At 35.2% G+C, this 26,711-nt stretch overlaps 3 protein-coding genes across 3 annotated transcripts in view; all 3 read left to right on the forward strand.

Annotated features, from left to right (window-relative positions):
• Positions 1-7,234, forward strand: part of LOC148129247 (vomeronasal type-2 receptor 26-like) — a 723,059-nt gene extending 715,825 nt beyond the window's left edge. Inside the window, exons 4-6 of the mRNA XM_087947250.1 lie at positions 4,030-4,116; positions 4,923-5,765; positions 7,193-7,234. Of these exons, the coding sequence (XP_087803376.1) occupies positions 4,030-4,116; positions 4,923-5,765; positions 7,193-7,234 (972 nt within the window). The remainder of the gene's footprint in view (positions 1-4,029; positions 4,117-4,922; positions 5,766-7,192) is intronic.
• A 2,372-nt stretch (positions 7,235-9,606) lies between these two features.
• Positions 9,607-11,487, forward strand: LOC148129253 (vomeronasal type-2 receptor 26-like). The gene has a single exon (XM_087945718.1). It carries the CDS (start codon positions 9,609-9,611, stop codon positions 10,515-10,517), a length of 909 nt encoding a protein of 302 aa, XP_087801844.1. The 5' UTR covers positions 9,607-9,608; the 3' UTR covers positions 10,518-11,487.
• Positions 11,488-24,578: 13,091 nt separating this feature from the next.
• LOC148129254 (vomeronasal type-2 receptor 26-like) lies at positions 24,579-26,256 on the forward strand. Its single transcript, XM_087945132.1, has one exon. It carries the CDS (start codon positions 24,579-24,581, stop codon positions 25,485-25,487), a length of 909 nt encoding a protein of 302 aa, XP_087801258.1. The 3' UTR covers positions 25,488-26,256.
• Positions 26,257-26,711: the final 455 nt, after the last annotated feature.

Here is a 26,711-nt window from a genome sequence, read left to right on the forward strand (position 1 = left end):
TTTCCTTCCAAAATATTCTGTATAAAATAATTCCGCTTTCTCAATTGAATCAATTCTATGTCTCTGATCTTGCCATGTAAACATTAACCCTTCTGGGATCAGCCATCTATAATTCACCTCTTTTTTCAGTAACATTTTAGTCAGGAATCGATATTCTCTTCTCATCTCTCTCACTCTTCTAGGTCTTTGTTTTAAGACCACAATCTCCTTATCTTTGTATTTCAAGGTTTTCTCTCTTACTACTTGCAATATTTCTGTTTTAATGGCTTTTTTTGTAAATCTGATATGAACTTCTCTTGGTAGGTTGTTCCTCATCACATATCTTATAAAGACTCAGTATACCTCATCTACTCCATCCATCATCTTCTCTTCGGTTATTTCCAAAGCTTCAGCCAATATTTCTATCATTATCTCGGCTAAATTTTGTCCTTTTTCTTCCTCTATATTTTGAAATCTGAGATAAAATTCTGATCTATCCATCTCCCATTTCAGCATCCCACTTTTATCTTGTTCAACCACAGTTAATCTAGTATCAATGTCTCCAATCTTCTTGTCTCTTTGTTTATCTTCTTCTTCAATTTTTTGGAATCTCTCATCATACTTCAACATCATTTGTTGGATGTTCTCCACTTTTTCATCAGTTTTCCCTGTTCTTTGTTCAATGTTCTCTGTTCTTTGTTCAATGTTCTCTGTTCTTTGTTCAATGTTCTCTGTTCTTTGTTCGATGTTCTCTATTCTCTTTTCAATAGTCTCTGATCTTGTTTTCAGATCTTGGATTCCTTGCATGATTATCTGCAGAGTCACTTTTTCTTTTTCTTTTTCTTGCTATAACATTGTCTGTATTGAACATTGTCCTCCAGATGGTGGGGAGAAGAAGTGGAGGAACCAGGAGCTATGAATTTCCTACTCATTTTAAATGAATCAAAATCTTCAGGTTCTTCTAAACCTTAATCCAATTATGAGGAAACGGATCAAACCGTCCTGAAGAGATGGCGATAGTGAAGAGCACATCCTGTAGATCCCAGGGATACCTCAAAGTCCCTGGTTGATCCAGGAGAAGCTCTTCTTGCCAGCGGCAAAGAGGCAGCCATTAAAGCTGCTGAAGTTGGGACAGCTCCGAAATGAAAGAGAACAGAAAGAGAAAGTGTGCCGGTTTGGTGAGAATTTTTTTTTATTTTAAGACTTAAAAGGACACCCTAAGGAATAGAAGAAATCTGTAAAAGTTTTGACAGAAGTGAATAAGCAGCGATTTTAAATGGAAGTGTCAAAGTAGGGTTTTGCTTTTTTTTTTCTTATTGGTGATTCCTATATGCGATCTTGTATTTACTAACTGGACTGGTTCTTTTCTTATTTATATTTATCTTTTCTTCTCCTTTTTGACTTTGTAATATTTTAGGCTAGAGGCTCCCTTTAGTTAATTAGTCATCTCTCTTTTTTAATATAATTTTTTCCTTAAAAAAAAAATTATTACGTTTTACTTGGGAAAGGAAGGGCAAAGTGAGAGCAAAGAAACTTTGTAACACTGCCAACTAGAGGCTTGAAAACGCTTTAGATGAAGCTGAGAAAGCTGAGAAAGAAAGATCTGAGATTCCTTTTCAAGGACATTGCTAAGATAGAGGGAAGAACATGGGAGAGTCTTATTCCAGGTGTTCTTCTGGATTTCTATCAACAATTGGAGCTTGGCGTTGAAGCTTATGAAAAGAAAAGCCGATAAGTCTTTGGAGAAGAGAGTTATAATAAGAGCCTTGGAAATTAAATAAAGTGCAGTGTGTCCTTTTTATTTATTTTTTAAGCTGTGCTACCCCTCCTTACCAGTTTTACTGTACTCCCTTTTTAAAAAACCTTTATTCTTGTAATAATTGAGTTTTTTTGGCCTGGTTGGAGTTTTTTTTTCTTTTTTCTTCTTTGGAAGTCCAATTTTCATGTTTGCTTTTTATTTTAAAGGGAAAGCCTCAAAACCTTTTTCTCCTTTCTTTTCTGATATTTTCTGTTTCTTCATCCATTTTTTAGCTCATTTTTATGCACTTTTTTTAATTTGAGACCTTTCAATTGGATTAAGGTATTGAAGAACCTGAAGAATTTTTCCCCTTCTTTTGTTTTTTTAAGTCTCTTTTCCTCCCCCCCTTTAATTAACAATTGGATTCATAAGAACCTAAAGAAACTTTGTCTCCCCTTTTGTTATTACTATTGGGCTTTTCTCTCTCTACCATTTTTATTTTTTGCCTTGGATTATAATTGGCTACTTCATAATTGAAAAAGAAAGTTTTTAATGTCCAGAAATCTTTATTATCCCTTTGGCATTTTGTTTTATTTTCAGCTTAATTGCCTATTGATGTCAAAGTGGATTTTTCTGATTTCTTATTTAAGTCGCTTAGTTGTCGGCATAGGGAAAGAGAGAGAAGAAGAAAAAAACCTTTCCCTTTTCCTTCACTGCTTCCGACTCTTCTTTGGGAGTGATGTTATTTTTTGTAAGTTTAAATTCCAGGGTACCGTGGTTGTTGCTTTTACAATTTAACCCAGTCAGCCAAAACTTTCACTTCTTATCTTCCTCCTGAACATTCTTTTCCAGTCAAGTTCTTCTTTCTGGTGGCCATTTCTGACCACCGCTGCAACCACCTTCGGGAAAGGGAGAAATGGCCAGCTGAGGAGGAGAGATGCGGCTCTCCTCGACCCTGCTGGTGGTCTCCCCCCTTTTCACCACCTTTACGGGGTGGCTTAGCCCCGAAATCAGCCGGCTCAGGACGCTCCAGTGGCAAGCCCAGACAGAAACCACGCACAATCGTGGATTTCTGTCTGTCGCCGAAGCCCTTCAAACCGGAAGTCCTATCTATGCCTTTCTGAGTGCCTGTGTTGTTTCTGTGTGTATGTTAATTGATAACATAATATACATGATAACACATGCAGATCTCCCTGCAAATACAATATATTAAAGTGGAAAAAAGATGGGCAAAATGTAATAAGCAGAAAATAAAGCAGAGGGGAAAAAAGAAAAAGTATTATACTTCTGACTTCCCCATTTTTAATTTATGTTAATTAAATGTTAATTTTCAGTATATTATAAAATTGTTCTTCATTTTTATTTGAAACGTATGTAGAAGCTAATATGACTGTCTTGTCTGTTCTTCTTTTCACATTTTTAAGACTAATATCCTCCCTGTTCTCTTTCAATGAATCCATTTTTTTAGGTGATCTGGTATAAATTACTATTTCATCTTTTACTCTGTGCAGTAGTTATAAATTCATTCTCCAATTTCCATTGCTGTAACAGAATTCTCTCTCTGTGTGTGTCATCTAACTATCTATTTTTCATTCAGGTAAACAATATCTACATTTTGTCTTTTCAATTTATGGAACATATTGTTGTGTTATTATGGAGAATAACAAACATTAACATGGATTTATATTGTTAGTGTATTCCATACATATTTTAAAAAGAGCATATTTCAAACTAATTCTAATACTAATAGAGCCTTGGTGGCATAGTAGTTAGAGTGCAGTACTGCAAGCTACTTCTGCTGCAGCCAGCTGTCTGCAATTTGGCAGATTGAACCTCACCAGGCTCAAGGTTGACTCAGCCTTCCATCCTTCCGAGGTCAGTAAAATGAGGACCCAAGATGTTGGGGGCAATATGCTGACTCTGTAAACCACTTAGAGAGGGCTGTAAAGCACTATAAAGCAGTATATAAGTGTAAGTGCTATTGCTAATTCCATATAATAAAGTTCCTATTTTCCAGCAGCAAATTACAATAATGATGCTATCAATAAAGAATTATTAATAAAATATAAAGAATGTGGTAACCTGGAACTTATTGTTCATAACCTAGGATGTTTATTCAGAACTATCAGCACATCCTGGCCTTGGTATTTGCTGTGAAGGAACTCAATGAGAATACTCAACTATTACCCAATATCAGTTTGGGCTTCCATATCTTAAATAGCTATTTTTCGCCAATATGGACCTATCTTGCCTCAATGGAACTTCTAACCACTCAGGACAAATTCATCCCTAACTACAAATGTGATATTCAGAATAGGATTATGGGAGTCATTGGGGGACCTACTTCTGAAGTCTCACTCCACATGACAAACATCTTGAGCCCCTACAAGATTCCACAGGTAAAAAATGGTTTGAAATATTGAGTGTCATTGTAGTTAAGGTATTTTTGTAAATGGGAGATAGAGAATGGAAATTTTATTAGTGGATTGATGATGTGTTTCTGAAACATTGAAAAAGTAGTTGATCAATCTACAGGTGCTGAAAAATCTGGCACATGTTTTCGTATTTATAGTAAATTAGAATACAAGTAATCCTCAGTTTGTGACTGTAGTAGATCCTGGATATTTTTTGTCCTAAGTCACAACAGCTGTAAGTTCAGTTGGGTCAATCAGTTTCCTGCAAGTAACATTGTAACTTGTGTCATGTGAACATGGACTACTACAATCAGCTGTAAAAATGAATTGGTTGCCCAATGTCTTCAATGCAGACATGTGACCGCAGATAGAGTGATACCATCTGAATTACAGAACTGAGTTGCAACTACCTTTTTTGGTGGGGGGGGGGATCCAATGGTAATTTAACCTTGTTAAGGAAGGACAATTTGCAACAGTCCATCTACATGTCAACATAAATTCTATATTTGTCTGAGAAACATTAATTGGAAGTTTTTGAAAAAAAACTTTAGAAAGTCCAAATTTATGCATAAAATTGCAGTCAATGCTGTTTGAAAGCCAAAGGTCTTAAGAATACATCCTATTTCCTGAAGCATGTGTGGAAATTTGTCATAGGCTGTTTAGAAAAATATATAAGAGAAACTATGAAATAGAAAAAAATGAAACCATTTATAATAGTTTGTCTTTTTACTAAACTTATGAGAAGATTCATTTTGATTTTGTCTGTCCTCCTCCCACGTTTCCCCCCCAAGATCTTATATGGGTCTTCTCTAACAATGAATGACAAAACCAAAGAAGATTATTTTCACCAGATGTTTCCCAATGTGACCCACCACTATTTGGGGATTGTTGAGTTACTACTGCATTTGAAATGGACCTGGATTGGTGTGATTGCTTATAATGATGACAGTGGAGATTTTTTTGTACAGCATATCCTTCCCTTATATTCTCGGAAGGGTGTCTGTGTGGACTTCTTAGAAACAATGCCCAGAATAACTTTTTCCAGTAACATTGCTGAAAATGGAATGGCATGGTTTGCAACTTCACGCATTGTCATAGGAAGTACTGTCAATACTGTTATTATACAAGGTGAAATAGAAACTGTTTGGGTCCTAAGAATACTTTTCCAATTCTTGAAATTTTATGATGTAAAAATTGAAAGCCGAGTGTTGATTATGACTGCCCAGATGGATTTTGCTTCTTCTAGAATTCAAAGAGATTGGGAAATACATTTTTTCCATGGAGCATTCTCATTTGCTGTTCATACAAATTACCCTCAGGGATTCCAGAAATTTCTGAACAAAAGAAACCCCCTTTCAGAAAATAAAGATGGCTTTATCAGAATCTTTTGGCAAGATGCATTTAATTGTGATTTCCCGAATTCCATTCTAAAAAAGAGAGAGGTGCAGATTTGCACTGGAGAGGAAAAACTGGAAAGTCTACCTGTGACCCTGTTTGACACAAACCTGTCTGGTCACAGCTATAGCATCTACAATGCGGTTTACATTATGGCACATGCTTTGCATGCAATGACTTCTTCCACATCAAAAGAAAGAGCAAAGATGAAAAACATGAGACAAGAAAAAGCCTGGCAGGTATCTTCCAAAGCAAGGTTGAGCAAAAACAGAATAATAAAGTTGGAAATGATCTTGGAGGTTTTCTAGTCTACCACCCTGCTCTAGCAGGAAGAAGATAGTGTAGATAGTTAAATATGGGAAGAAAAGATATAGGGACAAAAAGTTTCCCAGAAGCATCAGGAAAGAAATATAAAAGAAGAAAAATGTAATGTTTATCATAATACTTTTAAATATTTTGTTTGTTAACCTATTATAACCATTCTCTATCAATATATTATTAGTTTTGAATTGTAAAGTTGCCATTGTCAAAACTGGATGAAAAATAACTCATTTTGGTTACATGATATAAACCCTAAAGAAGAGGGAAAGACCGCACACTTCTACTGCTGCACCATAGAGAGTATCTTAACTTACTGCACCTCTGTATGGTTTGCCAATTGCACAGTGGCAGATAGGAAAGCACTCCAGAGGGTTAACGTCATTGCCAAGAAAATCATTGGTTGCCCTCTTCCCTCTTTGAAAGATCTTAGCTCCTGCTGCCTTCAAAAAGTTCAAAACATTCTCAAAGATACATCTCATCCTGAGCAACCTTTTTTTGAACTATTACCATCTGGCAGATGGTACAGAATAATAAAAACAAGCACAAATAGGCTGAAAAACAGCTTCTAACCCAGGGCAGTAGCTCTTTTGAATTCTACTGCATAGTGCAATGTTGGTGCAGAGTTGGGGGTTTTCAGTTCAATGTGAGGCATGTGAAAGATGTGTGTTTGTATTTATTTTCATGCTCATGATATGCACTGAAGATAATGTTTGATTTCATTGTAGGAGGTGCAATGACAATAAACTAAACTAAACTAAACCAGAACAGTTTCTAGTACATTAAAAGTAATTAGTCTTCCAAATATATCTACAAAACATTTCAGTTGGTGTCACTACTCTGCCTAGGTAACTGACTTCAATGATTTCTCCTTCTCTTTTTCCATTCTTCAGTTGATTTTCTCCCTCGAAATTATTCATCTTAGTTTTAAAGTGTGTTAGGATTATTATGAAGGTTCTCCCAGAATAATTCTCTTTCTCCAATTTAGCTCCACAAATTTATAAGAAGTACATCCTTTATGAACAGTGCTGGAGAAAATATCTCCTTTGATGACAAAGGGCATATAATCACTGGCTTTGATATTTTCAACTGGGTCACCTATGCAAATAACACATTTACAAAAGTCAAAGTTGGATGGATAGAACCTAACTCTTTCTCTTCACTCAACATTCATGGAAACTCCATTGTATGGCCTATAAGGTTTAACCAGGTACATATTTTGCACAGATTGGGGAAAGGTTTAAACTACATTCTGAATATACAAAAATGTGACATTTTTTTTCTATTAAAGCAGTATAGACTTATTCGGATATTGTATTTACATTGTGAATTGGGATATGCTCCATAGTTCAGTATGCAAATAAATGATATTATGACACCTTCTGAATAAGTTCAGAAGAAGATGCTGCTTTTGTCTTTCTCCTCAAAATTGGCCAACATTCTAAAGGACCCAACTGTATAGACTAGAAAATTTAACCAGATATTTGCTCTATTTTGCATAGATAATTTAATTTACATACCAAATACAGTTCATTCTTGACTTACTATTGGGTCTGGAATTTTGGTAGTAAATCCTTGTATTCCTAAGAAAAGGCACCATACAAACAGATTTGATTTAATGACATTTTACAATGGAAGTAAAGCATGTTGATGAAATATTAAAGCAAGTCATGTGGTTGTTAAGCAAATACAAGACATCCAACAGGCATATTTTATTAGAAATCTACATGAGACTTTAGAAACTAGTGGAAAAAGAATACCAAAATTTTGGTCATGTGACCATAGGATGCTGCAACTGGCTGTAGGAGGGCCAAAAATACAATCTGTGACTGTAGAGGGGGGCAGATGTAATAATTTTGAGCACAGTCATAAGCAGGGGTGCTATTCTATCGGTTCAGACTGATTTAGGGAAACTGGTAGTTCTGGTGTTCATTTGGCTCCACCCACCCCTGTCCTTTTTCTGTGTTTATTTTCTTGTTTTTGAGCACAGCTGATCATCAGCTGTTTTACTCACCAGGGCTGCAGCAGAAGGACTTTTCTAAATATTGGGTGCATGCGCAAAACGCATACTCACTGAACCGGTTGGGCACACTTGGGTCATAAGTAGCTTTTTAAAAGTCCATCATAAGTTAAAATTGTCATTAAGTGACTGGTTTTAGGTCAAAGACTTCCTGTAATCCTGGCAATGACCTACTGTTTCTACTATAACTTCAATAGCCCTCTTCAGAAATGGAAGTCATCTTTTGATTGAAATTGCTCTAAGGTGTGATATGTAATTACAAGGCTTATTGAGAACTGGAATAGCTAAGTAAAAACTCCAAGATTTAGGATAGGTTGGTAAAAAAGTATCCTGGAGGACAATAGTAAAATACTTCCATTCTATTGTCAAGGAGCTGAGCTTGTTATTAAGAAGAATGTGGCTATTGCCTTTGATAAGTGACAACATATGGTTTAATTGAACCCAATCTCCTGTCTGTTTCATACAACTCATTGCTTAGTAGATATCTTACATTACATTCAAGATGTACAAAACCCTGTAAATGCTTGCCATGATATCTAAGCATTATGTTGACAGTGATCAACATAGTCATCTGAAAATGTATCATTCTGGGGTTCTCCTCAGGTAATGCATACAGAATATCTGTGTCTGAGTAAAGCCAATGCCCCTGAGCATGCCAAAACTACCAAACTGACATTTCTTTTTTTAATCCCCTTTATTCAGAAAAGACCACATTCCCTGTGTAATGACCATTGTCACCCTGGTTCTAGTAAGGCCAAAATAGAAGGAAAGCCATTTTGCTGCTATAAGTGTTATAAATGTCCAGAAGGGATGATTACAAGTCAGAAAGGTAAGGTTTCTTCTTCAGTTTATAAATATTAACCTTTCCATGAAAACCTGTGTAGAATAAATTCAGTATTTATGTACCACTGTATACTTTATGTGCTGTCAGAGATAATTCAAGGATACTGGGATGAGTTAAAAAAAGGAAGATATTTTATCTTCCCCCTAATTACCTTCCCAGGAAAAATGAACCTTAACATCTCAGCCTTAAGACACCTAGCCAATTAATGTTGATAAAAACCATACAAATGCTAAGAGGAAGGCATAGACTGTCCAAACTAAAGCAAGTAAAACAGTAGGCCTAGAAAGATTTTAAATTTATGAAATAATGTCTACTTGTTCTCTGAAAACCAGCATTATCTATATATTTCTGCCCTAATTTTCTCATTAGAGGCCTGATGTTCTTCTCCATCAAATGAAAAACTCTTCTGCTCTATCCAATCAAATGTATTGCCATAAATATGCATCTCCTCTATTTACAGATTAGCCAGGCTAACTACAGTTCTGTAACTAAATAATGAAATTGTGCTCTGATCTACACTTTTAAGTGAACTCTTAGGACTTAGCACTTACTGTACATATCACTTTATAGTGCTTTATAGCCCCCTCTAAGCAGTTTACAAAATCAGCATATTGCTCCCAGCAATGTGGGTCCTCATTTTACCAACCTCTAAAGGATTGAAGGCTGAGTCAATCTTGAGCCAGTAGGAATTGAAGTGCTGGAAGTTGGCAGAATTAGCTGAAATACTACATTCTAACCACTGTGCCAGCATGGCACCTTTAAGGAATCTTCAAGATGAATAACCTTCAACCCCTCAGAATCTACTTTTCTGTTATTTTGAAAATGATAATACAATATCTTCTATATTGTAATAATAAGAATGTGTTCATTCATCTGTTCATCATTCATTTCTACACAGATATGGATGATTGTTTGTCATGCCCAGAAGGACAGTATCCAAACAACAACCATGACTCGTGTCTTCCAAAACATACAGTTTACTTGTCTTATGAAGACACATTAGGCATCAGTTTGGCCATTACAACAATTGTCTTTGCTTGCATTGCCACTGTGGTGCTTGGGATCTTCATCAAATACCAGGACACTCCCATAGTCAAGGCCAACAATCAGAATATCACCTACCTTCTTCTCATCTCCCTTGTGCTCTCATTCCTTTGCAGTTTATTATTCATTGGAAAACCTGAACAAGTAACCTGTTTTTTGCGACAAACTGCTTTTGGGATTGTCTTCTCAGTAGCCATTTCTTGTATATTGGCCAAAACCATCATTGTGATTTTAGTTTTTATGGCTTCAGTACCAGGATCCAAGATGAGGCAATGGCTCGGGAAACCATTAGATAATTACATTGTTTTTTCTTGTTCCCTCATTCAAATCACTATTTGTGCTATATGGTTTGTAACCTCACCCCCATACCCAGAGGCTGATATGATCTTAGTGGCAGATGAAATCATCCTTGGATGTAATGAAGGCTCTACTGTCATGTTTTACTCTGTCTTGCTGTACCTGCTTTTCCTTGCCATTGTTGGTTTCTGTGTGGCTTTCCAAGCACGGCATTTACCAGACAGTTTTAATGAGACCAAGTTTATCTTCTTCAGCCTGTTATGTTTTTGCAGTGTCTGGTTATCCTTTATTCCAACATATCTGAGTACCAAGGGGAAATATATGGTGGCTGTGGAGATCTTTTCTATATTATCTTCCAGTGCAGGGTTACTGGGCTGCATCTTTCTCCCCAAATGCTTTGTTATTCTATTAAGGCCTGATCTGAATACTAAAAAACAGTTAATGAGAGGCAAGAAAGAAGGAATATAATTCATCATATATTCACTGAAGATTATTCAGAAACTTAGAACTAGTGCATAATGAAGCCATCGTAACCCATGGGGATCCTCTTATTATTCTGAGTGCTTTAGCAACATATCTGTTGCTAATGTTGTTGAAATTTGTCTCCAGTGCATAAGTTCTCAGTGTACAGACAAGCAACAAGTGATGGTCATAATCATAAATTACCAAAATCATAAATCATAAATATAACACTCAGTGATAGTCATAGGATACTAAAGCAGTCAATATAAATCATGAGATACAGCATGTTATATTCATAAGAATCTAAGGAAATACATAATAGGACAGATGAGAAAGATAATAAGTAACATAGCCATAGGAAATGATGAGCTTGTGGGGCACTGAATTATCCCCATGTAAAGTTATCAGTGCAACTTGTTCCATCCCTACCTAGCTGGCCCAAATCAGTAGTGCCCAATGAGTGGCATTGATCCTGCCATGCCCACCCAGCCACACCTACCTAGTCACAGCAACCCAGCTGTGACCACCCAGCTCTGCCTACCCAGACACGCCCATCTGGCCCCTGTGAGCCATCATAATCTTACATGCAAATGGCCCTTTGAGGAGAACCATAATGCTGATGTGGCCCTCAATGAAATTGAGCTTGACACCCCTGTCCTATAGCATCATCTTGAGGGAAGAATTTGAAACAGTTTATGTCCAGGATGTAAGCGGTCTGTAGATAGTTTCATAGCCTTCTTTCTGGCTTGTGCATTGTACAGATAGTCAGTGGAAGGCAGGCTGATTGTAATTATTTTTTCTGCAGTTCTAATTGTCTATTGAAATCTGTATCTGTCTTGTTTGGTTGCTGTGCCAAATCAGACAGTTATAGAGGTACAAATGACAGATTCAATAATTCCTTTCTAGAACTGTATCAGCAGGTCCTTGGGCAGTCTGAGCTTTCTGAATTGGTGCAGGAAGAACACTCTTCATTGTGCTTTTTTGATGATGGTTTTGATGTTAGGTGTCTATTTTAATTCCGGAGATAGAACCTAGAAACCTGAAGGTCTCCTCTGTGTTGAATCTGTGTTATCCAGCAGTGTAACAGGTGGTACAATAGCAGGGCCTCCTAAAATCTACTATGATCTTTACCGCTTTGAGTGTGTTCAGTTCAAGATTGTTCTGACTGCACCTTAAGTTTTTAAAGCTATTTTTAAGATCATATTCCTTCCATTCCCACACGTAGCATTTGGACCCATCTCCCTAGTGGTGGCTCTTCAATCTCTTGGGCTTGCTATAGTTTAATTAAACCATAAGGAACTTCTTTCAAGAATAAATATAATTGGTGCAATTGGAAAACTTCCATTTGTTTTACAATTTTCTACAGTGGTACATCCATTATATGGGCATAGGGAAAGGTATGAGATGGTAAATAGAAACATAATTGTAGGACATAATTGTGTTTTCTTCCATTGTCATACATTTTCTCTTTCATATTTTTTTTTGTATACTGTACACTATGAATAGACACTGTATGTGTGTGGGGGGGGGGGTTGAGTGCATACATGTGTGCACACACACACATGCACACACACACACACATGGACACACACAAACATGCAGAAAGAGAAAGTTGTATACATACAAAAATCAACAGAGTTGGGGATGTCCTAAATGTGGGAATAACCTCATTACAGAGGGCAGGCAGTGCTATAGATAATTCTTTCAAAGAAATAGATTGGGAAGATGCCAGCTGGTATGTTATCAAGGTCAAATGTTGAGCTCTGAAACATTTTAACAATACAAAGAATTCAAAATTGGTAAGTATTCCCTGTCTCACTGTAATTATGAAATAACCACAATTAATACTGTACGTAACTTCCTGGTTCATTAACATTCCCTTAGGACAGAAGAATAAGTGAAAAGTCAAATGTACTAATATTTCATGTTTCATTCAGATGAATAATGATCTCATTGTTTCTGTTTGTGAAGGATGAGAAAGGGAGAACTACACTACTAGGATTATTGGCAGTTGATTCTATATGATTCTGGCTTTCAATCAGCTTAGTGATGCCATATGAATTAGCAGTATTAAAAACAAATCAATAAAGGGTCAAACTATTTGGAAAAAAACAAGAAGACTCTCAGTTAAAGTCATGTTATATTTAACACTGATGACAGTCCTAGTAGTTGTACTTTATGGCCAGAGAAAGATTCCTCTAGCTAAGTGTCCTATTAAGGCACCTCTGCCTATTGTCCACAAGTATTACCAGCCTGGGGATTTTATCATCGCTAGCATTACCTCTCAAGTCTACATTTTCTCAAGTCCAGTAACATTTCAGAAACCACCTTCTGACGAAACTTTTGATGGCCTTTTGTAAGTAGCTTAGGCTGAAAAATAAAATACCTCTTTTATATGTCTAGATTGATAGATTACACAGTAGTAATATTCATGTAGGAGTTTAATCCAGAGCTCCAAATTAGATTAAAAAAAGAGAAGAAGATGGCAGATTTTATTTAGTACTTTGCAATATAAAAAAATTTCTATTTTTTTTATTTTTCTTGATTGCAAATTGCAAAGGTATGACAATATCTTCAGCATTCAGAAGCTTCCTGTTATCATCTCCTAGCATGAATGTTAGACATAATCACATATAATATAAAAATTATCTTCTAGTTCAAAAGACTGAAAACCACTAAAGAAAAATATACTAAATGCAACTCTAGGAGAAATATATTTATCTGGGGAAAAATGGTATATCTTTCTCTTTCTCTTTCTCTCTCTCATCTCTCATCTAATCTAATCTTTTCCTGTATATATGTATATAAAGTTAGAATATAATGAACATAATCAAAAATACAGATATCCTTTATATTGTATATTATATATTAATAGGGAAAAAGAGTTGGGCAAAGCAAGTTTACAATATTAAAATAAACAACCTAATAAGCAGAAAAGAATGCAAAAAGAAAAGAGAAAGCAAAATATAATATTTTTGGTTCTCCCTTTTTAATATCTGCTGATTTGCAGTATATTATAAAACTCTTCTTCATTTTTATTTGAATCACATGTAGAAGCCAGCATGATTGTCTTATCTTTTTTCCTTTTAATTTTTTAAAAGATTGATATCCTCTTTGCTCTCTTTCAATTAATTCAAGTCTTTCCAGACAGGTAGTTTCATATAAATTTGCTATTTTACTCTTTAAAAAATCTGTAGAGCAGTTATATATTCTTATCTCAATTTCTCCTGCTTTAACAGAAGACTGTGTCCAATTGTTTTACACATGAAGAAAAACAATATCTGTGTTTTGTCTTTTCATATTTGGAACATTTTGTTATATTTTTATGATGAATTTTATCCATTGGCTTGTATTTCTTACATAGTATGTTTCAAACCTATTCCATACAGTTAGTCTCTTATTTTTAAGCCAGTTACAAAAATGATGGTATCAAGATAGAATTAGTAATAAGATCTATTGTCCATAACTTAGAATGTTCACTCAGAATTACCAGCACATCCTGGCCTTGGTATTTGCTGTGAAGGAACTCAATGAGAATACTCAACTCTTACCCAATATCAGTTTGGGCTTCCATATCTTAAATAGCTATTTTTCGCCAATATGGACCTATCTTGCCTCAATGGAACTTCTAACCACTCAGGACAAATTCATCCCTAACTACAAATGTGATATTCAGAATAGGATTATGGGAGTCATTGGGGGACCTACTTCTGAAGTCTCACTCCACATGACAAACATCTTGAGCCCCTACAAGATTCCACAGGTAAAAAATGGTTTGAAATATTGAGTGTCATTGTAGTTAAGGTATTTTTGTAAATGGGAGATAGAGAATGGAAATTGTATTAGTGGATTGATGATGCGTTTCTGAAACATTGAAAAAGTAGTTGATCAATCTACAGGTGCTGAAAAATCTGGCACATGTTTTCATATTTATAGTAAATTAGAATACAAGTAATCCTCAGTTTGTGACTGTAGGGGATCCTGGATATTTTTTGTCCTAAGTCACAACAGGTGTAAGTTCTGTTGGGTCAATCAGTTTCCTGCAAGTAACATTGTAACTTGTGTCATGTGAACATGGACTACTACAATCAACTGTAAAAATGAATTGGTTGCCCAATGTCCTCAATGCAGACATGTGACGCCAGACGGAGTGAAACTATCTGAATTACAGAACTGACTTGCAACAACCTTTATTTTTTTTTTTGGGGGGGGGAATCCAATGGTAATTTAACCTTGTTAAGGAAGGACAATTTGCAACAGTCCATCTATATGTCAACATAAATTCTATATTTGTCTGAGAAACATTAATTGGGAGTTTTTGAAAAAAAAACTTTAGAATGTTTTAAAGTTGCAATCAATGCTGTTTGAAAGCCAAAGGTCTTAAGAATACATCCTATTTCCTGAAGTATCTGTGGAAATTTGTCATAGGCAATAATAAGTGTTTAGAAAAATATATAAGAGAAAATATGAAATAGAAAAAATGAAACCATTTATAATAGTTTGTCTTTTTACTAAACTTATGAGAAGATTCATTTTGATTTTGTCTGTCCTCCTCCCACGTTTTTTCCCCAAGATCTTATATGGGTCTTTTCCAACAATAAATGACAAAACCAAAGAAGATTATTTTCACCAGATGTTTCCCAATGTGACCCACCACTATTTGGGGATTGTTGAGTTACTACTGCATTTGAAATGGACCTGGATTGGTGTGATTGCTGATAATGATGACAGTGGAGATTTTTTTTGTACAGCATATCCTTCCCTTATATTCTCGGAAGGGTGTCTGTGTGGACTTCTTAGAAACAATGCCCAGAATAACTTTTTCCAGTAACATTGCTGAAAATGGAATGGCATGGTTTGCAACATCACGCATTGTCATAGGAAGTACTGTCAATACTGTTATTATACAAGGTGAAATAGAAACTGTTAGTGTCCTAAGAATACTTTTCCAATTCTTGAAATTTTATGATGTAAAAATTGAAAGCCGAGTGTTGATTATGACTGCCCAGATGGATTTTGCTTCTTCTAGAATTCAAAGAGATTGGGAAATACATTTTTTCCATGGAGCATTCTCATTTGCTGTTCATACAAATTACCCTCAGGGATTCCAGAAATTTCTGAACAAAAGAAACCCCCTTTCAGAAAATAAAGATGGCTTTATCAGAATCTTCTGGCAAGATGCATTTAATTGTGATTTCCCAAATTCCATTCTAAAAAAGAGAGAGGTGCAGATTTGCACTGGAGAGGAAAAACTGGAAAGTCTACCTGTGACCCTGTTTGACACAAACCTGTCTGGTCACAGCTATAGTATCTACAATGCGGTTTACATTATGGCACATGCTTTGTGTGCAATGACTTCTTCCACATCAAAAGAAAGAGCAAAGATGAAAAACATGAGACAAGAAAAAGCCTGGCAGGTATCTTCCAAAGCAAGGTTGAGCAAAAACAGAATAATAAAGTTGGAAATGATCTTGGAGGTTTTCTAGTCTACCACCCTGCTCTAGGAGGAAGGAGATAGTGTAGATAGTTAAATATGGGAAGAAAAGATATAGGGACAAAAAGTTTCCCAGAAGCATCAGGAAAGAAATATAAAAGAAGAAAAATGTAATGTTTATCATAATACTTTTAAATATTTTGTTTGTTAACCTATAATAACCATTCTCTATCAATATATTATTAGTTTTGAATTGTAAAGTTTCCATTGTCAAAACTGGATGAAAAATAGCTCATTTTGGTTACATGATATAAACCCTAAAGAAGAGGGAAAGACCGCACACTTCTACTGCTGCACCATAGAGAGTATCTTAACTTACTGCACCTCTGTATGGTTTGCCAATTGCACAGTGGCAGATAGGAAAGCACTCCAGAGGGTTAACGTCATTGCCAAGAAAATCATTGGTTGCCCTCTTCCCTCTTTGGAAGATCTTAGCTCCTACTGCCTTCAAAAAGTTCAAAACATTCTCAAAGATACATCTCATCCTGAGCAACCTTTTTTTGAACTATTACCATCTGGCAGATGGTACAGAATAATAAAAACAAGCACAAATAGGCTGAAAAACAGCTTCTAACCCAGGGCAGTAGCTCTTTTGAATTCTACTGCATAGTGCAATGTTGGTGCAGAGTTGGGGATTTTCAGTTCAATGTGAGGCATGTGAAAGATGTGTGTTTGTATTTATTTTCATGCTCATGATATGCACTGAAGATAATGTTTGATTTCATTGTAGGAGGTGCAATGACAATAAACTAAACTAAACTAAACCAGAACAGTTTCTAGTACATTAAAAGTAATTAGTCTTCCAAATATATCTACAAAACATTTCAGTTGGTGTCACTACTCTGCCTAGGTAACTGACTTCAATGATTTCTCCTTCTCTTTTTCCATTCTTCAGTTGATTTTCTCCCCCAAAATTATTCATCTTAGTTTTAAAGTGTGTTAGGATTATTATGAAGGTTCTCCCAGAATAATTCTCTTTCTCCAATTTAGCTCCACAAATTTATAAGAAGTACATCCTTTATGAACAGTGCTGGAGAAAATATCTCCTTTGATGACAAAGGGCATATAATCACTGGCTTTGATATTTTCAACTGGGTCACCTATGCAAATAACACATTTACAAAAGTCAAAGTTGGATGGATAGAACCTAACTCTTTCTCTTCACTCAACATTCATGGAAACTCCATTGTATGGCCTATAAGGTTTAACCAGGTACATATTTTGCACAGATTGGGGAAAGGTTTAAACTACATTCTGAATATACAAAAATGTGACATTTTCTTCTATTAAAGCAGTATAGACTTATTCGGGTATTGTATTTACATTGTGAATTGGGATATGCTCCATAGTTCAGTATGCAAATAAATGATATTATGACACCTTCTGAATAAGTTCAGAAGAAGATGCTGCTTTTGTCTTTCTCCTCAAAATTGGCCAACATTCTAAAGGACCCAACTGTATAGACTAGAAAATTTAACCAGATATTTGCTCTATTTTGCATAGATAATTTAATGTACATACTAAATACAGTTCATTCTTGACTTACTATTGGGTCTGGAATTTTGGTAGTAAATCCTTGTATTCCTAAGAAAAGGCACCATACAAACAGATTTGATTTAATGACATTTTACAATGGAAGTAAAGCATGTTGATGAAATATTAAAGCAAGTCATGTGGTTGTTAAGCAAATACAAAACATCCAACAGGCATATTTTATTAGAAATCTACATGAGACTTTAGAAACTAGTGGAAAAAGAATACCAAAATTTTGGTCATGTGACCATAGGATGCTGCAACTGGCTTTAGGAGGGCCAAAAATACAATCTGTGACTGTAGAGGGGGGCAGATGTAATAACTTTGAGCACAGTCATAAGCAGGGGTGCTATTCTTTTTTTTTTTTTTTTGAAAACAATTTTATTGATTTTCTACAAACAAACAAGACAAACAAAACATTAAAACATCAACTCTCTTATGTACGTACAGTGTGTCGGTTGGTTCATCGGTTTTGTGCATTCATTTCGTAGTCTCAATTGCAGTTATAATACATAACAACTCATATTGTCAATCCAAACTTATATATCCTAATATCGCTATTAATAAATCATTTGACTATACTTTTTTTCATTCATGCTTTATCAGAGAACAATACTTTAAACAGTTTATTCTATAACAAATCATATAATCATACCAAATCTATCCTAATAACACTTTATAGATATAATGTCAAATAACATAGGCAAAAGAAAAAATAAAAGTATTCCTTGCTATCTAACTTTCTAAATATTCTATTATCTGTCATCTAGCCACTGATAAAAAAGATCCCAAATTTCATAAAATTGTTTATCCTCTTGCTCTCTAATTTCAAATGTCAATCTTCTCATCTCAGCACATTCCAATATTTTCTTAATAATTTCTTCCTGTGATGGTATTTTCTCATTCTTCCAGTTTTTAGCAAATACAATCCTAGCCGCTGTTAACACATTTACAATCAGGTATTTCAAATCTTTACTATATGTATCTGGTAAGATTCCCAATAAAAAGAACTCCGGTTTCAAATCTACACGTTTTTTTGTCATTTTTTCCAACCACATGCGAATTTTAGTCCAATATTTTTTAGCGTCCTCACAAGTCCACCACATATGGTAATATGAGCCAGGTATCTGATGACATTTCCAGCATTTTTCAGATTTGTTCTTGAACATTCTTGCTATTCTTTTCGGGGGGAAATGCCACCTGTAAAACATCTTATACAAATTTTCCTTATATGCTGTTGACATTGTCATTTTATAATTTTGAGACCACAATTTTTGCCATTTCTCTAAATCAATCCCATATCCAAAATTCTTCCCCCAAACAATAATAGTTTCTTTAACTTGTTCTTCTTCTAATTTAATTCCCAGTAAATAACCATATAATTTTTTAATCACCTTCTCATCAGTACCCATCAAAATCTTATCTAGATCAATCTGTTTATCATAGAATCCCTCTGTTTTAGAATCTTCATCATACCTTGAATGTATTTGCGCATATGAAAACCAATTCATCTTTATACCTTGTTCCTCTAAACTTTGTATTGATTTATGTTCACCATTTTCATCCAATAGTTCCCCATATCTAACTGTTTGTTCCTTCTTATAAATTATAGGATAGGAAAATGCTTCAATAGTCGATAACCAAACTGGAATTTTCAAATAACATTGTCTTTTTATCTTCTCCCAGTTTAACCACAAAGACTCCCGTATATAATGTCTTCTAAAATAACCCTGTGTTTTAGTTCCCTTATACTATAAAAAAGCATGCCAACCCAACAGCAAGTCATGACCTTCTAATGTCAACAATCTAGTCTTTCTTAATGTTATCCATTCCTTAACCCACATCAAACTTGCAGCTTGATAGTACAATTCCCAATTGGGCAGACCAAAACCTCCTCTAATTCTAGCATCTTGCAAAAGCTTTAGCTTTATTCTCGCTTTCTTACCTTGCCATATATACTTCAACATAATTTTATTTAAATCATCAAAATAGTCTTTTCCAAGCCTAATTGGTATTGTTTGAAAGAGAAATAGGATTCTAGGTAAAATATTCATCTTAATTGTTGAAATTCTCCCTATTAATGACAATTGCAAGTTTTCCCATTTCTTCAAGTCTATAACTATCTGTTGTTTAAGTTTAATATAATTATTCTCTTTTAATGTGCTACATCTTGCTGTCAAATGTATCCCCAGATACTTAACCTTATTCGTAACTTGGATTTTCAGCAGGTCTGCCAGTTCTTCTCTTTGTCTCAGTAGCATGTTCTTTGTCAAAATCTTTGTTTTGTCTTTATTTATTTTCAAACCAGCCACCTCACCATATATCTCTATCTTTTCCAATAACTTTGGAGCTGTTTCTAACGGATCTTCCAAAATAAAGACTAAGTCATCAGCAAAAGCTTGCAGTTTAAATTCTTCCTTTTTAATTTTCATTCCTTTTATGCTTTTATCATCTCTAATATTTCTATTCAACACTTCCAAAGTCAATACAAATAGCAAAGGGGATAGGGGACATCCTTGTCTTGTGCCTTTTCTTATATTAATAAAATCTGTAAATTCTCCCTCCATCATTACCTTTGCTGTCTGTTTATTGTATATGGCTTCTATTGCTTGAACAAATTTTCTGGCAAAACCCATCTGTTCCAATAGTAATAACATAAATCTCCAGTTCACGTTATCAAATGCCTTTTGAGCATCTAGAAATATCAAAGCCATTTGCTTTTCAGGATGTGCCTCATAATATTCCAAAGTATCCAAGATTACTCTCATATTATCTCTAATTTGTCTCTTTGGCAGAAATCCATTTTGATCTGGGTGGATAAAATTATTTAAGTATTTTTTAAGTCTTTCTGCTAAAATTGAAGCAAAAATTTTATAGTCTGCATTTAATAGAGAAATAGGTCTATAGTTCTTAATTTGCAGTGGATCAGCCTCTTCTTTTGGAATAAGTGTAATATAAGCCTCTGACCATGTTTTAGGTATCATCTTCTTTGACATAGCTTCATTCATAACTTCAAGCAATGGAATGCTCAATAATTCTTGAAATGTTTTATAGAATTCTGCCGGAAGCCCATCTGGACCCGGTGCTTTCCCATTATTTTGTTTCTTAAGTGCTTCAGTTAATTCCATCATTGTTATATTGCTTTCTAGCATTTCTTCAATCTCTTTAGGCATCTTCGGTAGGTTAGCATTCTGTAAATACTGTTTAACTTTTTCTTCATCAATATTCTCTTGTTTATATAGTTGCCCATAAAAATCTCGAACAATTTCCTTTTTCTCCTTGTTACCATAACAAACTTGACCTTGATCATCTATTAACTTCAATATGTTTCTTGATTCTTTCTCTTTTCTCAATTTATATGCTAGCCATCTACCTGGTTTGTTTGCATCTTCAAAATAATTCTGTTTAGCATTTCTAATTTTCTGCGCCAATTCTTCTTTCTCTATTAATTCCATTTTATGTTTAGTTATATCCAACTTCAATTTAATTTCCTTTTTCTGTGGCATTTTCTGTAATTCTTTTTCAAGTCTTTTATATTCATCTTCCAAGATCTTAGTGGCTTGCCTTTTCCTAATGTTCTTTCTTCTTATATAATCTATTATCAAACCTCTAACATATGCCTTCATTGTATCCCAAACATTCTGCAATGAAGTATCTTCTTTTTTATTTTCCCTAAAGAAAAAAAACCAATTCTTTCTCCATCCATTGTGTAAAATCTTTTTCCTTTAAAATAGTATTGTTTAACGTCCATCTCAATCTTTTTTTTGTCCCTTCCATTTAATTGTCATTGGGCTATGATCTGCCCAAGTACTTGTTTCAATATTTGTTTCTTGAATATTAGATATTAATTCTGATGAGATCCAAATCATATCCAATCTGGACCATGATAAATGTTTATTTGAATAAAAAGTATATTGTTTAGCTTTAACATTTCTTTCTCTCCAAATATCTTTTAAGGTTAATTCATCTGTCATTTTAAAAAAAGATTTAGGGAGAGTCTTTCTATTTTGTTTTGTTATTGTTGCTATATAATCCAGTTTATTGTCCACAATTCCATTAAAGTCTCCCATCATAATTATATTAACATAGTCCAGTCCAGTTATTTTCATGTGTAATTTTTTATAAAATTCTTCTTGTTTATCATTCGGAGCATAAATTGCAATCAAAAGTATTTTTATATTATTGTCCATTATTTCCACCATTAATACTCTTCCGTCTTCATCCGTATAAATCAATTTTGCTGGGATGACCTCTTTGATCTATAGAACCACTCCTCTTTTCTTACATTGAGTCAAAGAAGTAAATATTTTCCCTAATTTTGGTTGTACTAACAATTGTTCATGTTGCTTTTTAATATGTACTTCTTGTAAACAAATTATATCAAATTTTAATTTCTCTAATTTATGAAAAGTTTTCCTTCTTTTAACAGCTGAATTAAGTCCATTTATATTCATTGTAATCAATTTTTTTTCTTCCATGATTATGCTTTATATTTAGGTCTAACAGCTCTCGTGGATCTCACTTCACACTGTTCTTTACTATCCACCTGTCCACCTACTGCACCTTCCTCTTCTTCAATCTCCAATTGTTCCTCTTGAAATTCAATTAATGAGACCTCTTTCTCTGCCTCTGCTTCTCTCCTTCCAAAAAATTCTGCGTAGAAAAGTTTTGCTTTCCCAATTGAATCAATTCTATGTCTCTGTTCTTGCCACGTAAACATTAATCCTTCTGGAATCAGCCATATATAATTCACTTCTTTATCCAATAACATTTTGGTCAGGAATCGATATTCTCTTCTCATCTCTCTCACTCTTCTGGGTATTTGTTTTAAAACCACAATCTCTTTGCCTTTGTATTTCAATATCTTCTCTCTTACAACTTGTAGTATTTGTGTTTTGATGCATTTTTTGGTAAATCTAATATGAACTTCCCTTGGTAATTTATTTCTCATCGCATATCTTGTAAAGACTCAGTATACCTCATCTATTCCATCCATCATCTTTTCCTATGTAATTTCCAACGCATCCGCCAAAATTTCTATCATTATCGCAGCCAGGTTTTCTCCTTTTTCTTCTTCTATATTTTGAAATCTGAGATAGAATTCTGACCACTCCATCTCCCACCTCAACATCCCACTTTTATCTTGTTCAACTTTGAGCACAGTCATAAGCAGGGGTGCTATTCTATCGGTTCAGACTGATTTAGGGAAACTGGTAGTTCTGGTGTTCATTTGGCTCCACCCACCCCTGTCCTTTTTCTTTGTTTATTTTCTTGTTTTTGAGCACAGCTGATCATCAGCTGTTTTAATCACCAGGGCTGCAGCAGAAGGACTTTTCTAAATATTGGGTGCATGCGCAAAACGCATACTCACTGAACCGGTTGGGCACACTTGGGTCATAAGTAGCTTTTTAAAAGTCCATCATAAGTTAAAATTGTCATTAAGTGACTGGTTTTAGGTCAAAGACTTCCTGTAATCCTGGCAATGACCTACTGTTTCTACTATAACTTCAATAGCCCTCTTCAGAAATGGAAGTCATCTTTTGATTGAAATTGCTCTAAGGTGTGATATGTAATTACAAGGCTTATTGAGAACTGGAATAGCTAAGTAAAAACTCCAAGATTTAGGATAGGTTGGTAAAAAAGTATCCTGGAGGACAATAGTAAAATACTTCCATTCTATTGTCAAGGAGCTGAGCTTGTTATTAAGAAGAATGTGGCTATTGCCTTTGATAAGTGGCAACATATGGTTTAATTGAACCCAATCTCCTGTCTGTTTCATACAATTCATTGCTTAGTAGATATCTTACATTACATTCAAGATGTACAAAACCTTGTAAATGCTTGCCATGATATCTAAGCATTATGTTGACAGTGATCAACATAGTCATCTGAAAATGTATCATTGTGGGGTTCTCCTCAGGTAATGCATACAGAATATCTGTGTCTGAGTAAAGCCAATGCCCCTGAGCATGCCAAAACTACCAAACTGACATTTCTTTTTTTAATCCCCTTTATTCAGAAAAGACCACATTCCCTGTGTAATGACCATTGTCACCCTGGTTCTAGTAAGGCCAAAATAGAAGGAAAGCCATTTTGCTGCTATAAGTGTTATAAATGTCCAGAAGGGATGATTACAAGTCAGAAAGGTAAGGTTTCTTCTTCAGTTTATAAATATTAACCTTTCCATGAAAACCTGTGTAGAATAAATTCAGTATTTATGTACCACTGTATACTTTAATGTGCTGTCAGAGATAATTCAAGGATACTGGGATGAGTTTAAAAAAGGAAGATATTTTATCTCCCCCCTAATTACCTTCCCAGGAAAAATGAACCTTAACATCTCAGCCTTAAGACACCTAGCCAATTAATGTTGATAAAAACCAGACAAATGCTAAGAGGAAAGCAAGTAAAACAGTAGGCCTAGAAAGATTCTATATTTATGAAATAATGTTTACTTGTTCTCTGAAAACTAGCATTATCTATATATTTCTGCCCTAATTTTCTCTTTAGAGGCCTGATGTTCTTTTTCATCAAATGAAAAACTCTTCTGCTCTATCCAATCACATGTATTGCCATAAATATGCATCTCCTCTATTTACAGATTAGCCAGGCTAACTACAGTTCTGTAACTAAATAATGAAATTGTGCTCTGGGAGTTCACTTTTAAGTGAACTCTTAGGACTTAGCACTTACTGTACATATCACTTTATAGTGCTTTATAGCCCCCTCTAAGCAGTTTACAAAATCAGCATATTGCTCCCAGCAATGTGGGTCCTCATTTTACCAATCTCTAAAGGATTGAAGGCTGAGTCAATCTTGAGCCAGTAGGAATTGAAGTGCTGGAAGTTGGCAGAATTAGCTGAAATACTACATTCTAACCACTGTGCCAGCATGGCACCTTTAAGGAATCTTCAAGATGAATAACCTTCAACCCCTCAGAATCTACTTTTCTGTTATTTTGAAAATGATAATACAATATCTTCTATATTGTAATAATAAGAATGTGTTCATTCATCTGTTCATCATTCATTTCTACAGATATGGATGATTGTTTTTCATGCCCAGAAGGACAGTATCCAAACAACAACCATGACTCGTGTCTTCCAAAACATACAGTTTACTTGTCTTATGAAGACACATTAGGTATCAGTTTGGCCATTACAGCAATTGTCTTTGCTTGCATTGCCACTGTGGTGCTTGGGATCTTCATCAAATACCAGGACACTCCCATAGTCAAGGCCAACAATCAGAATATCACCTACCTTCTTCTCATCTCCCTTGTGCTCTCATTCCTTTGCAGTTTATTATTCATTGGAAAACCTGAACAAGTAACCTGTTTTTTGAGACAAACTGCTTTTGGGATTGTCTTCTCAGTAGCCATTTCTTGTATATTGGCCAAAACCATCATTGTGATTTTAGTTTTCATGGCTTCAGTACCAGGATCCAAGATGAGGCAATGGCTCGGGAAACCATTAGATAATTACATTGTTTTTTCTTGTTCCCTCATTCAAATCACTATTTGTGCTATATGGCTTGTAACCTCACCCCCATACCCAGAGGCTGATATGAACTTAGTGGCAGATGAAATCATCCTTGGATGTAATGAAGGCTCTACTGTCATGTTTTACTCTGTCTTGCTGTACCTGCTTTTCCTTGCCATTGTTGGTTTCTGTGTGGCTTTCCAAGCACGGCATTTACCAGACAGTTTTAATGAGACCAAGTTTATCTTCTTCAGCCTGTTATGTTTTTGCAGTGTCTGGTTATCCTTTATTCCAACATATCTGAGTACCAAGGGGAAATATATGGTGGCTGTGGAGATCTTTTCTATATTATCTTCCAGTGCAGGGTTACTGGGCTGCATCTTTCTCCCCAAATGCTTTGTTATTCTATTAAGGCCTGATCTGAATACTAAAAAACAGTTAATGAGAGGCAAGAAAGAAGGAATATAATTCATCATATATTCACTGAAGATTATTCAGAAACTTAGAACTAGTGCATAATGAAGCCATCGTAACCCATGGGGATCCTCTTATTATTCTGAGTGCTTTAGCAACATATCTGTTGCTAATGTTGTTGAAATTTGTCTCCAGTGCATAAGTTCTCAGTGTACACACAAGCAACAAGTGATGGTCATAATCATAAATTACCAAAATCATAAATCATAAATATAACACTCAGTGATAGTCATAGGATACTAAAGCAGTCAATATAAATCATGAGATACAGCAAGTTATAGTCATAAGAATCAAAGGAAATACATAATAGGACAGATGAGAAAGATAATAAGTAACATAGCCATAGGAAATGATGAGCTTGTGGGGCACTGAATTATCCCCATGTAAAGTTATCAGTGCAACTTGTTCCATCCCTACCTAGCTGACCCAAATCAGCAGTGCCCAATGAGTGGCATTGATCCTGCCATGCCCACCCAGCCACACCTACCTAGTCACAGCAACCCAGCTGTGACCACCCAGCTCTGCCAACCCAGACATGCCCATCTGGCCCCTGTGAGCCATGATAATCTTACATGCAAATGGCCCTTTGAGAAGAACCATAATGCTGATGTGGCCCTCAATGAAATTGAGCTTGACACCCCTGTCCTACAGCATCATCTTGAGGGAAGAAGTTGAAACAGTTTATGTCCAGGATGTAAGCGGTCTGTAGATAGTTTCATAGCCTTCTTTCTGGCTTGTGCATTGTACAGATAGTCAGTGGAAGGCAGGCTGATTGTAATTATTTTTTCTGCAGTTCTAATTGTCTATTGAAATCTATATCTGTCTTGTTTGGTTGCTGTGCCAAATCCAACAGTTATAGAGGTTCAAATGACAGATTCAATAATTCCTTTCTAGAACTGTATCAGCAGGTCCTTGGGCAGTCTGAGCTTTCTGAATTGGTGCAGGAAGAACACTCTTCATTGTGCTTTTTTGATGATGGTTTTGATGTTAGGTGTCTATTTTAAATCCTGAGATAGAACCTAGAAACTTGAAGGTCTCCTCTGTGTTGAATCTGTGTTATCCAGTAGTGTAGGAGGTGGTAGAGTAGCAGGGCATCTCCTAAAATCTACTATCATCTCTACAGCTTTGAATGTGTTCAGTTCAAGATTGTTCTGACTGCACCTTAAGGTTTTAAAGATATTTTTAAGATCATATTCCTTCCATTCCCACACGTAGCAT

This window comes from Notechis scutatus, chromosome Z, assembly GCF_049901735.1.
Source record: "Notechis scutatus isolate UNSWTSFEM ecotype Mainland chromosome Z, rNotScu1.2, whole genome shotgun sequence".
Lineage (NCBI taxonomy): Eukaryota > Metazoa > Chordata > Lepidosauria > Squamata > Elapidae > Notechis > Notechis scutatus.

What these genes read in the sequence shown, in the direction of transcription:
- LOC148129254 (XM_087945132.1), top strand. Translation starts at nt 24,579, where the DNA reads ATGGATGATTGTTTTTCATGCCCAGAAGGACAGTATCCAAACAACAAC.
- LOC148129253 (XM_087945718.1), top strand. Translation starts at nt 9,609, where the DNA reads ATGGATGATTGTTTGTCATGCCCAGAAGGACAGTATCCAAACAACAAC.